Source organism: Python bivittatus, unplaced genomic scaffold (assembly GCF_059951505.1).
Source record: "Python bivittatus isolate LINGU-HERP-01145 unplaced genomic scaffold, Pbiv_v1 ctg000220_np1212, whole genome shotgun sequence".
Lineage (NCBI taxonomy): Eukaryota > Metazoa > Chordata > Lepidosauria > Squamata > Pythonidae > Python > Python bivittatus.
The window spans coordinates 31367365-31380345 of NW_028277048.1; the positions used below are offsets into that span (position 1 = coordinate 31367365).

Here is a 12981-nt window from a genome sequence, read left to right on the forward strand (position 1 = left end):
AGGGGAGGAGACAAAGCTACTTTCTCTTTATGTATATATGTGGGAGGTGGGGCAGCAGAGCCCTGGGTTTTTGTTGTTGTTGTTTTTTTAGTGTAAACTTCCACTATTTAGTGCTATTATGGAATAGGATTAAACCTGAGTCCAAAAGGCACCAAACTATCAGCTGATAGCATCTCAGTCACATTTCCAATCTGTTAGATATATCTCATTCCACAGTATATTTGGCATGCGGGGGCCCTGGTCTCCGGATGCTGCTGCTTAATGCCAGGTCAGTCAATAACAAAGCCCCCCTCGTATGCGATTTCATCACGGAGGAGGGGCAGACCTGGCGTGTATTACCGAAACCTGGCTGGGCCCAGAAGGAGGAGTAGCTTTGTCAGAAATGTGCCAGGCTGGGTTTTGGGTGTGGCACCAGCCAAGATGCCAGGGCAGCGGAGGTGGGGTGGCTGTAATCATCCAAGAATCTCTTGTGGCCTTCAGGGGCCCTGCTCCACAAGTAACCGGTTGTGAGAACCTGTTTTTCAAGTTGGGGGCCCGTGATCAGCTGGGAGTGTTCCTGCTGTACCAGCCTCCCTGCTGTGTAGCAACCTCCCTGCCTGAGCTGCTGGAGGCCATCTCGGGGTTGGCGGTGGAATCCCCCAGGCTTGTGGTTCTGGGGGACTTCAATCTGCCATCCCTGGGATGATCCTCAGAGGGAGCCCAGGAGTTCATGGCCACCATGACGGCCCTGGGCCTGACTCAGATTATTCGGGATCCGACTCGAGACAGTGGACTCACATCGGATTTAGTCTTCTTGTCAGAGCAGTGGCAATGTGACCTGAGGGGAGAGTTACATCTTTCCCCGCTGCCATGGTCAGATCACGCCCTGGTGGCCTTGAGGTTCTCCTATGCCGCCCCCCTCTGCAGGGAGGCACGACCTATTCGACTGGTCTGCCCCCGGCAACTGATGGACCCATTAGGGTTTCAGAAGGAGCTGGGGGTCATCCCTGAGGTCTTGCTGCACGGTCCAGTGGAGGCCCTGGCTGCTGCCTGGAATAGGGTGGCGGCTAGGGCCTTCGACAGGATCGCCCCTGTGCGGCCTCTCTTACCCATCCGGGCCCGTTGCTCCCCATGGTTCACAGAGGAGCTGAGGGTTCTGAAGAGGGTTAAGAGGTGCCTGGAGCGCCGCTGGAAGAAGACAAGGACCAAACCTGACCGAACACAAGCTAGAGCCGCGGTTAAGGCCTACCTTGTGGTGGTAAGAGCAGCAAAACGTCAGTATTTCTCCGCTCTTATTGCATCCGCAGAATGCCGCCCAGCGGCCCTGTTCAGAATCACCCGATCCCTGTTGGGGAGAGGGGGTTCAGAAAACCATCTACAGGGCCGTGCTGAGGAATTTTCTGAGCATCTGCAGGATAAAGTCGCTCAGATCCGTTCTAAGTTGGACGCCAAGCGTGAGGCATGGTCTGGTGAGATGCCCAGGGAACGTCTTTGCCAAGTTATCTTGGACCAGTTTGATCCTGTTGGTCCTAAGGAAGTGGACAGGATCCTCTGGACTGTAAATGCCACCACATGCCTTTTAGATCCATGTCCCTCATGGCTGGTGAGGGCAGCCAGGGAGGGGACATGTGGATGGGTCCTGGTGATGGTTAATACATCCTTGAGAGAGGGGGTGTTCCTGGTGACCTTTAAGAAGGTGCTGGTGTGCCCCCTCCTCAAGAAACCATCGTTGGACCCTACCGTTCTGGATAATTTTCATCCAGTCTCCCACCTCCCCTTTATGGGGAAGGTGGTTGAGAAGGTGGTGGCACTGCAGCTCCAGAGGATTCTGGATGATACAGATTATCCAGACCCCTTTCAGTCAGGTTTCAGGCCCAGATATAGAACAGAAACAGCACTGGTTGCACTTATGGATGATCTCTGGTGGGGGCGGGATGGAGGTGGTGCATCCATCCTGGCTCTCCTTGACCTCTCAGCAGCTTTTGATACCATCAACCACGGTATCCTTCTGGACCGACTCAGGGAATTGGGGGTGGGCAGCACAGTTTTGCGTTGGTTCGCCTCCTTCCTCCAGGGCCGGTCCCAGTCGGTGTTGATAGGGGAGGAAAGGTCGGGCCCATGGGCCCTCCTTTATGGGGTGCTGCAGGGTTTGGTACTCTCTCCTCTCCTTTTTAACATCTACATGAAACCGCTGGGTGAGATCATCCGTCTCCACAGGATGAGGTATCATCAGTATGCCAATGATACTCAGTTATACATCTCCATCCCGGGGGAAGTAAGTGATGCTGTGGCTGCCCTTTCCAGGTGCCTGGAGGCTGTGGGGGTCTGGATGGGGAACAAGAGGCTTCAGCTGAACCCTGGCAAGACAGAGTGGCTGTGGGTTAATGGCCCCTCTGTCCCTAGGAATTTGGCATCTTTGGTTCTGGATGGGGTGGCACTGCCCCAGACAGACCCGGTGCGTAATTTGGGGGTCCTCTTGGACTCACAACTCCTGCTCGAAGAGCAGGTGGCAGTCATGGCCAGGAGGGCCTTTGAGCAACCGTGTTGTCCACCAGTTACGCCCTTTCCTGGACCGAGAAGCCCTTTGAACAGTCACTCATGCCCTGGTCATCTCCCATATAGATTATTTTAATGTGCTCTACATGGGGCTACCCTTGAAGAGTATCCGGAAGCTTCAACTGGTCCAGAATGCGGCGGCACAGACGATTTTAGGTGCATCAAGATCAGCACATATAACACCTTTGCTCCGTGAGCTGCATTGGATGCCAGTTTGCTTCTGGGTCCAATTCAAGGTGTTAGTTATCACCTTTAAAGCCCTACATGGCATGGGACCAGGGTACCTGAAGGACCGTCTCATCCCTGTTACATCAACCCGTCCCACCCGGTCATGCAGAGAAGGCATACTATGGACCCCGTCTGCAAGAGAATTTCATCTGACAGGGTCCAGGAGGTGAGCCTTCTCTGCAGCAGCCCCTGCCCTTTGGAACACCCTTTCCCCAGAGGTGAGGTTGGCCCCCTCCCTCTTAGACTTCAGAAAAAAACTGAAGACCTGGTTTTGTTATTATGCATGGGGTGGAGATGGGAATAGGCAGTTTTGAGCATGGCTGGTTCCCTAGTCCTGCCTGACCAATATTATCTGATCACAGGCTGCAACAATACCACTATCGCTTGGATTTTATCATATTTAATAATTGTATATTATGCTGTATTGTTTATGTTTTTATTGATTTTAAATTGTTTGATTGTGAACCGCCCAGAGTCCCTCCTTGTGGGGGAGTTGGGCGGTGATATAAATTTGATTTATAAAATAAATAAATAAAATAATATGCAGAACAGACTATTTATCAACAAAGAATATTAGCTATTAGCTAATAGTTGGGCTCCCTTTTAATCCACCAGAACAATACTGTTGTGTAAAAACAGAGCAAGTTTTGACAAATTTTGGCTCCTCTCTAGCTTAAGCCTCAGCCCACTCTAACGGCAGCAACTGTTGGATGTTCTTCTCATCAGCTGGTAAGGTTTGGAGCAGGAGGGCAAATAAAACTTGGGAAATCCACCAATTGCTTTCCTTAACTTGTATAAGCTATAAAGCTTGTATAACTTGTACCAGCTGTAAAGGCTTGCTGGCCTCATTACCAAGTCAGAATAGACATTAGCTATAAGAACAGAACAAACTAGAGAGCCAGTTTGGTTAAGGCCTCAGGTCAGAAACCGGGAGATGGTGAGTTATACTCTTGCCTTAGGCACAAAGCCAGCTGGGGGACCTTGGGCCAGTCCCTCTCTCTCAACTCTAGGAAGCAGGCAAGAGCAAACCACTTCTGAAAAATCTTGCCAAAAAAACTGCAGGGACTAGTCCAGGCAGTCACCACAAGTCAAAAACTGACTTGAAGGTGCACACACCCAGAACAAATTACATGTTGTGCAGTCTCACAGACTGAAGGAAAACACATTAAAGCAGCTATCTGGATAAGCCCTCAATGTTTCTCTGAAGAAATCAGAAGATCATTCTGTTTCTTTATCACCCAAGAGAAAAGTATACATTTCAAAGCTATAAATGTTCCAGCAAGTAAGACTGCAAAGTGAAAAATTCTGCTTGATTTCTTTACTTTTAGCAGAACCATTCTGAGCTTCCCTTATGCAACCATCCAAAACTAGAAATCACTTCTAAATGAAGTTTGCAATAAGTTACTCTTCAGGTTGCAATCAGCTTTCCAATGCCACATCCTCTCAAGCAGCATTAAAGTCCTCTTTTACAAACCTCTCAGACTACGTTTCAGGACATTGGCAGTTGCAACTAGTCAAACCCTCATGTCATACAGTGATTAAAGACTTTTCAATTCATTTTTTCTGAAAAGCGCACACACATTTTCCTCTGGAATCCTATCTGAGGTTTGGCATAAACAAGTAAGAAAGCTAGATATAGTAGGGTAAGATAATCAAAATTAGACTTTTTAATTTACAAAATAATGTATATTGCTGAGCAGGTGCTGGCAGAGTAGAGAAACTAAATGAATTATCTCTACAAAATACATTCTAATTTTAGGGAGAGGAATATTTTGCAACTCCATTTAGAATCAGAAATTTTAATTTGGGAATTGAAATCCAACAATTATGGAGGATATTAGGTTAATGAAGACTGTGTAATTTAAGACCAAAGTGTCATATTTCATCCCTTTTAAACCATAATTCATGTATTTTTAACTTGTCTTTATGCTTTCATCCTCACCATACCCCAAATTTTGAGAGCATCGAAGGTTGCTCTCAAAATTTGACCATGCTTCAGGTACTGCCTATGGCTTCTTGATGAGTCAGAATGCAGAATGTATATAAAGCTTACCTTCGGAAACCAGACTCTGTAATTAGCAAAGGCATTATTAGTTGCCTACCAATTTAAGTATTTAGGATTCATTCAACCAGCAACTAGAAGAGCTACAAATTGTAGCTTTTGGGTACTGTTGGATATTTCAGATTTTAAGAAAAGCTAATTAGCTGCTCAAAAATTGAGCTGTGTTGCTCATTTTTTCAGCCTAGCATTGAAGGAACAAGATTCAGCATACAAAAATACAAGGAAACTCCTCTATGGGAGCAAACTACCCACATATAAGCTTCCGTGGGATCATGACACTGGTGCAATCAGTTGACAAATCAAGTGGAAGTGTAAATATGAGCAGCTGCTCACACAGAAACTTCCCCTAAAAAGAGAACTCCACTAATATATGAACATCTGCAGATAGGATTCACTGAATGCCTGGTGATGGGAGTGAGCCAAAAACAGTGCAAGAGTAGCACTAGCCTTTTATTCATTTCAACAGCTTTTAAAGAGCAAAAAGATATAAGCACAATTACCTATAATAAAATGTACTTCTTAAACTATGGCTAATCATTGCATGTGCAATTCTTGGAGCCAGTGGGCTTCATATTCTCCTCATGTCATCATGAAGTAATAAGCTTTCACTCTCACTTGCAAGGAAACAAAGTCAAAGCAAACATAATGTTTTAGCACAGTGTATGAATAGCTATTACGTCCAAACCTAAACCAGGACAGCTATACAGTAACTTAGTCAATTTCACCCTTGTTTACAATCCTGGCTTTTTACCAGTGTTCTCCAACACTGGCTGGGAATTATGAAAGCTGTAGTCCAGCACAGGTTGGAAAACACCAGATTGAGGATGGCTGCCTTTAACTAAAGAATAGATCTAAGTTCAGATCTATTCAGATTTCTTCTTCATGATCATGTGGAAGAAAGACTGAGTATGTGAGTCTGAGATTCATCTGGGCTAATTCACATAGCAATGTCTAAACTCAAGTTTGAATTACGTCTCAGTGGTACCTCTCCACCTAAAGAGTAGGAAGAAGAGATATCCACAACCATTAAACTAAGAAATAACAAAAATCTGAATAAACAAATGTAATCTTTGCCTCCCCCACCAAAACAAAACAATTCCAAAACAAAAAATAGTTGACTCTTTCAGTGCCATAACTGTAAATAAAGAATTTCCTGACTGACATCCAACTCACCTTTGATGACAGGGCTCTCCAGGCAAAGGATTCATATTATATTAATACTTTGGATAGTACTATGAACGTAGGCATCACAGTCCTTTGAATGTTGAACTTGAAAACCAAGTTTCATATTATAGACCCTTATTGTTTAAGATCTGTATTTCAACTTGTATTCAGGACCAGATTCAAACTGTCTACAAACTGGTCCAATGTATTGTCGCCCTGATCCTTTCATGCTACTCACGGTTAGGGAAGACATGGCCCATAGGCCCCTCTCCCAAGAAATTCAGTAGCAAACAACCAAACAGCAGTGCAATTTCCCATTCACCTTTGACAAGAAACAAAGCAGGAGTGTTAACCTTGGACAATGAAAAAAATACTTAGAAACCTTTTAAAAATCAATTCCCTCAGAAAAAAGAGGACCGGAAATCCACCTTACCTAAGTCACAATATTATCACTCTGCCCACTCCAGCTCTCAGTCAGTACTATACACACACAAGTGTGACCTCGCCACTAGCCACTAAAAAAATCGCCACCTCAATCTAGCAACTATGTTCTTACATTACTTAAGTTTCTGGATATATTACAAACAGTATATCAACTACAAAAGCACTGGAATAATTACACTGTACATTACCAAAGCATGGAAAAAACACAGTCAGGCTGTCTCTGTCTACACTGGTGATAGCACATACAACTCTTCCCAAAGTTACAAAGAGTAAGCTTCACAATGAAGAGGCAGATATATAAGCAATCTATTCGGCCAACACAGTGAGGTCCTGGAAGACCTACAAACAGATAATAGTTTGTCATGAAAATGAAATAAAGTAAAAGTCAAACTCAGTCCTTCATGACTTCATGGATACATCCATGTAGTTTTCTTGGCAGTTCTAGAAAAGGGGTTTGCCTCTGCCTTCTCCCAGGATAGGTCTTCAACTTCCTAGTATAGTCAACCACCATAGGATTTTTTTGATGATCTCCCATCCAAGCACCTTCAACCCTGCTTAGCTTTTTGAGAGCAATCAAGGTTGCCTAGTTACTGTCCCCCTGCAGGGCAGGCAGAGTAAACAAATGATTCAAACCACAGAAAGCAGTATACTTAATCAACTTGGCTTCACAGGGATGATCAGGACTTTTTTTTAATAGAGAGAAATGACAGAGCCTTGCAAAACACTGTTAAGACCCCATAAAGGAAATAAGATTCTGTCTTAATCTTTGCCTTTTCGGTAATATATCTTCTACCCTGTGCACAATCTTAACCGATTAACACCACTGTGCAGAAGAATGCAGTCAAAAGAAAAAAAAATCCATAAAGCTCTATCAAATATTTCAGCTGTGTTCTAAAAACGTAATATAAGCTCTGAAATATAGAGCAGATCAGAATTCAAAGCCTTACACAATTTGGAAATTGCTCTGTGTTCAGCCTGTCAAGCACAATTTAATAACAAGGGATTAAAAAGTTTTATAATCCAACATTTTTGTCCTGGAATAAAAAGGAAGAAATTTGCCCAAACTGCAGAACAATTCAGAAAAATAGCACTCAAGCACATTAAAAAAAAAAAAATCTTAAACAAGACCAATTTTCATTTGTCCTGCAATTAAAATATGTTGAAACAAATACATGTTGATGGCTGAACTGCCTTTGAAAAAGAGGATTCTAATTTCTAGAGTTCAACCTTCCATCTGAACTCATACAGATGCTGCAATTAAGTTTTTTCAGGCCAGGTCGCTAGCACAGCTTCTATACGGGACCCAGCTCGGACCCCCAGCTTCACAATCAAAATTTATTATAACAATTCTCCAGATGCCCTGTTGTGTTTCAAATGCACACCTGTGGCTGGAGACTGGGCTGATAAAAGTAGAATCAAGAATCTGTATAGCTTCCTTATACCTCTGGCTAAAGCTTACTTTTTTTCCTCAAGGCCTTGCACCATTAATCCTCCAAGACAAATTCTCCTCTTCATGGATCAAGGCTGTTGAGTCTAACCTTGCAAAACTAGGTTTTTCGCCTTCCTCAATACTTGAATTGGACTATGAACAGGCAAAACAAAATTTGAGATTAAGGGTAGAGGACATAGAGAGACAAACGGACTTAGAGAAAGTTCCATCATTCCTGTCTCCAGACTATACCAAATACATTGTCAACCCTGCCAGATATCTTAGCCAGTTAGAGACAGCAAACCATCGGAAAGCCTTTTTTATGGATTTATCTTGATATTTTGTTGATGTCCTGTTTATCTTGACAGACACACATGAAGACATTGCAACAGACTATTTCAAGAAAAAAAGCTGCACACAAGTGTTTCCTAGGAATGAAAAAACTCTTTAATTATCAGAAAGAAATTATATACAAACTATAGCTCAAAATTAGTTAGCTGCATTTAGCACTATGGATCATATAATGATTATACCTTTGCTCTGTTGAGCATCCATCAGCAACTTTGGAGTTGTCAACAGTATGCTGCTTTCTTGAAGTCATCATTTATTCTTAATGACATCTCAGTCAAGCAAAACTGAGGATGGATCAACTTGCTCTCTGTCATAAACTGAAACTAAATCCCAATGAGATGGAGGCGCCCTTGGTAATTGGTGTACAGCCAGTTTTAAATGAATTTAGGCTTCATCCAAAACATTATGAACATAGGTCAGGATCGCTTTTGTATCCAACACTGCCTATATAGACCTCACTAGCTCAGAGTTTCCTTGATCAGCTTTGGTTAACTAACAGCCTTGCTTGGACTAGAACAGCCCAACTCTGTTCATCTCTAAGTTGACTTATTAAGATGAAAGACACAAGGCTGCCAGCGAAACAAGAAAGTCTGATGTGCAGAATTTGGCAACTGAAGTTCTGATTCATGTAATATGACTTTGGCTTTTCAAACTGATCCTGAAAGAATTACACTTTTTACTCACTTGATTCTGAAGCCAATCTGTAATATTGTTTACTTTTAAAGCCCTAGACAACCTGGAACCTCAATATCTTAAATAATGCCCTGTCCCATACTATCTAATCTATCCGTTAAGATTATTTGAGGAGATACTTCTCTAGTAAACTTAACACATAGATTAGATAGTATGGGAAAGTATAAAATACACATTTTTACTTGCCTGGACATTTTGATTGGCTTTTTAAGATACTGTTTTAGCTGCTGATTGCCAAGTTCTGATCAATTCATTTCTCCATCCCCTTTAATAAAATGGGTCTTAATGTATTTTATTATTGTACTGACTTTTATCTTTCATCACTGTTCTTGAATCCACTTTTGTAGATAAATGGAAATACATACCAAAATAATAATTTCTGTCCATTAAAACATATAAATGAATTGCCTTTTCATAAACACTGTGCCAGTTAAGTAGTCCTTATCACAAAATCATGTGTGCAGCTCATGAGCAACTACATTTTTTTTTATTACTAACGGTGACAGAACATTCAATGAAAAGTTTCATCCCTGAAAAATACCAAGAATTGTTCACAGTAATTATCTACTTTTGTGGAACTCCTTAGCCTTTAGAAATGTCAAGTCCTTTCAGGTAGATCAACCTCAACACCTAGGCCTCACAATGGTCTCTTTCACCAGTTACAATTTGCCAGACAAATACCAGGAGAAGGGCCTTTGTTGTGATGGCACCAACCCTACCTTCCACACACAGTCCTGCAGAATCCAGGAACTGTATGCCAGAGGGGGGAAAATGTCTTTACACTTGTACCATTGGCAATCTGCACTGAGCTACTTGTAAAGAAAGCTGAGATTTTTAAAAAAATGTTGCAACTGTTTTGCAGAATGGGAACACAGATTACAATGGCAAGAGAGCTGGTAGAATTCTGATTATTTAATTAGATTTTATTCTGGTTAGAGATAATTCTCCATTGTGTTATTATGGTGTCATTGTTGTTGATGTTGTTCTTCATTATTTTTGTTTTGTTGGGTTTTACTCCTATGTTCACAGCCCAGAGTTGTGATTATAAGATGGGCAGCTATATAAATCGATATAATAAATAAATAAAAAAATAATTTATTTATTGCAGTAATTCAGTCTTTACCTATAAATGAAGAGATTGTTATAATTCAATGAGTTTATTACAATGTTTGCAGTTGCTACCAGGGTCCAGTGCAAAAATATACAATCTTTTCTGCAGTCAGAGCAATCAACATATTTAAGTGTGAAAAATCCTGGGGGGGAGGGAAGAGAGAGATGGAGTGAAATCAGCATTGGGCATCATGCCTGAACTCTGGATAACTTGTGGGTATATAGAAGGCAGCAAAGAGTAAGATTATTGTAACAGTAAGTCAATTACATCAGATATTTTCTCCTTACACCAACAAAAGAATGAGCAATTGGACCAAGAGAGTCACAAGTCTAGGACAGACTTGGCAGGGAAAAAAACAAAGCCATAGAAAACTCACTAGGAGCCAAATAAATACAAGCTTTCATCTAAGATATCTTGGGTGAATAAGAACATTGATGGAAAACCATGTGTCTGTTAATGGAAAATCCACAAAGAGTTTACTTTGCATATTTCTCCCAAGCTATACCAACAGTTAAGGCTAATCTTGGAATAGCACAGACCTCTACAGAGAAAATGATTTACCATGGGCATTTTAAAGAGCATATACCCATGATATCTTATGGACAACTGATTCTATGCTTCAGACATACTATTCCAGAAAAAAAGCCTTTCTAGAGGCCAAGATGGGGTCAAATAGTAACACCCCATCTTCTTGCCTTTATAAATGTTACATCAGTATGAGGCCAAGCTAGAAAACAGAATTAAGCTCCAGCAAATACGACTAATTGGGAGGAGTGCTAGGAATTGTAGTTCAGCTAGTTATATGTGCAAATTATTGCAAAACATTTCAATTTTGAAACTGCAGTTTCAGGTATTCTAAGCTTCAAAGGAAGGAGCCTGTTCCTAGAGTTTGTTTTGTCTTAGAACAAAACTTGGTTGTTTCAAGAAAGACCACCCTGAATGTTCCAGTCATATGAAAATGAACATTTAAGAGTGTTCCAGGTTCAAAATACCTATGTTTTCTGAGTTTTATTTTTTGGGTCAAAACAAAACACTGGAACTGTTTTTAATTTTGATTCAAATCACCAATGACAGAACACCCTTGGTTGGTTTTGCCCCATGTTTCAAACAAAATGTGTTTAACGCGTCATGCATACATGCAGTTAACAATATGTAATGAACTACAAATTCCTCACCTTACTTTAAAACAAAGTCCTAGAGCCAACTGGTAGACCATATTATTTGAGTTTTAGAAGTCCCATATTTAACATCCTCCACAAATATGAAGGCAGCCTCAAAACCTGCATTATAAGGGAACTGGGTTAAAGTAAAAGTTAAAATGCAAACCATGAAAGCAAGAGAGGGAGGGAGGGAGGGAGGGAGACTAGTTCATAGTCCACGTATCTGTTCATGACCCACCACTTCTGAGAACTGCTGAGTTTTTAACAGTTCTTGACTTTATTTTAGGAATCTTTTTGTCCTTAGTGCTCTGATTTCATGTAAACCACCTTACATGCTATTTTCCTTGCTGGGAAAGTAAGGTATAAATTTCTAAACAATTATCACAATATATTCTTAGATTGGAAAAGAGATTAACGACAGCTACTGCTAATCAAAAGATATATGGAAGTGTCACATGCAGGTACTTTAAATGTACTCTGCATCCTAGTTGTACAGTACTAAAAGATTCATTGAATATAGCTTAATGATAAGCTCAAGCATTTGTTCAGAGATGTACACTTTTAATATTTTATATAAGACCTTTATATTCATACAATATTTTTAATCTGCTCCTGGTCTAAATTTGTTTAATGAAATCTGTATTGTAAATTTTGTATGTTGTACTGATTTATTAAATGTATTGTACACTATGACAATGTATAATAAATAATATTCTTATATAGTAGTTTTTACTCCAGAAAAATGGTTCCAAAGGGAGAGGAAAATTGCTCTGTGACTGACACACAAGTCAGCCTATCACTGCTATACAAATCTGATGGGCTGCAAGAAGGATAGCTCAGGATTCTTGATCCAGAAGAAAAGATCTTTAAGTATTCCAAAAGGTTTGTTGTATTTTCATAACGGATTCACTAATAAATTTATATGCTTCTGAGTCTACTATTATGAAAAAATCCAGTTTTCTTTATCATCCTGTTTATAGCCACAGCTTCTTGAGCCCTTATCAAAGTGCTGGACACTGAAGCATTCTCTCTGTGTACATAAGTGTTCCAAAAGAGTGTGAATCTGACCTGAACAAGGAGTAGTGAAGCAGGTTTTGTGACTATAACAGAAAGGATACACACACACACACACAAACACACAAACACACATGCAGGAAAGACATTACAGGGGTAGGCAAATCTACATCCTATCAGGAGAAGAGCCCAAGAACAAGTGTTTGCCTGGAAACGAAGAAGGAAGCAACTTCAGGTTGATGAACTTTAAGGCAAAGAACAGGCACAGCGACAGACAAAGAGGGGTACAGAGTAAACCCCTAACTCCTTCTCTACAACCTGCCACCCACTTGAGGCCAGTAGGTCATGAGGTGCTGAAGAGTTAATAGCTACTGGATTCGCACCTCCAAGAAGAATATGTAAATGCTGGGCAAAACTATTCCAACTCTCCCATTTGCTAGTTTTATTTTTACAACTGCAGCAGTATTTTCTCCTCCTGCTCCTCACCTCCCCCCCCCGGCTAATGCCTATCTCCCCTTTCACATGTACCCATCTCCTGACTGAAATTTCACTGCAAAAGGTCAACCAATACACTCCTAATGCTGGGTTCATATTTCACACTAGGCCATAATGTGACTTTTCCGAGTTTAGATTTGTACATTGTATGAACCACAAACCACAGTTAAGGAAGCCATGCTTTGCATGTTTTCTTGCTTTAATTATTTTAAAAGACCCCTATTTTTATGAAGAAACTTAAAAAACGAACTGAATTAATTAACTCACTCAACTACCCTAGAACAAGCAGTAGAAA

General features: G+C 41.2%; 2 protein-coding genes across 4 annotated transcripts in view; one reads left to right on the forward strand and one right to left on the reverse strand.

Moving 5' to 3' along the window:
* The window catches only part of TEX2 (testis expressed 2), a 100173-nt gene that overhangs the window by 65287 nt on the left and 21905 nt on the right, over window positions 1-12981 (reverse strand). The window lies entirely within an intron of this gene.
* LOC148216318 (uncharacterized) lies at window positions 932-3457 on the forward strand. Its single transcript, XM_088138498.1, has 2 exons — window positions 932-1902; window positions 3436-3457. The coding sequence occupies exons 1-2, from the start codon at window positions 947-949 to the stop codon at window positions 3455-3457; spliced, it is 978 nt and encodes a 325-aa protein (XP_087994624.1). The 5' UTR covers window positions 932-946.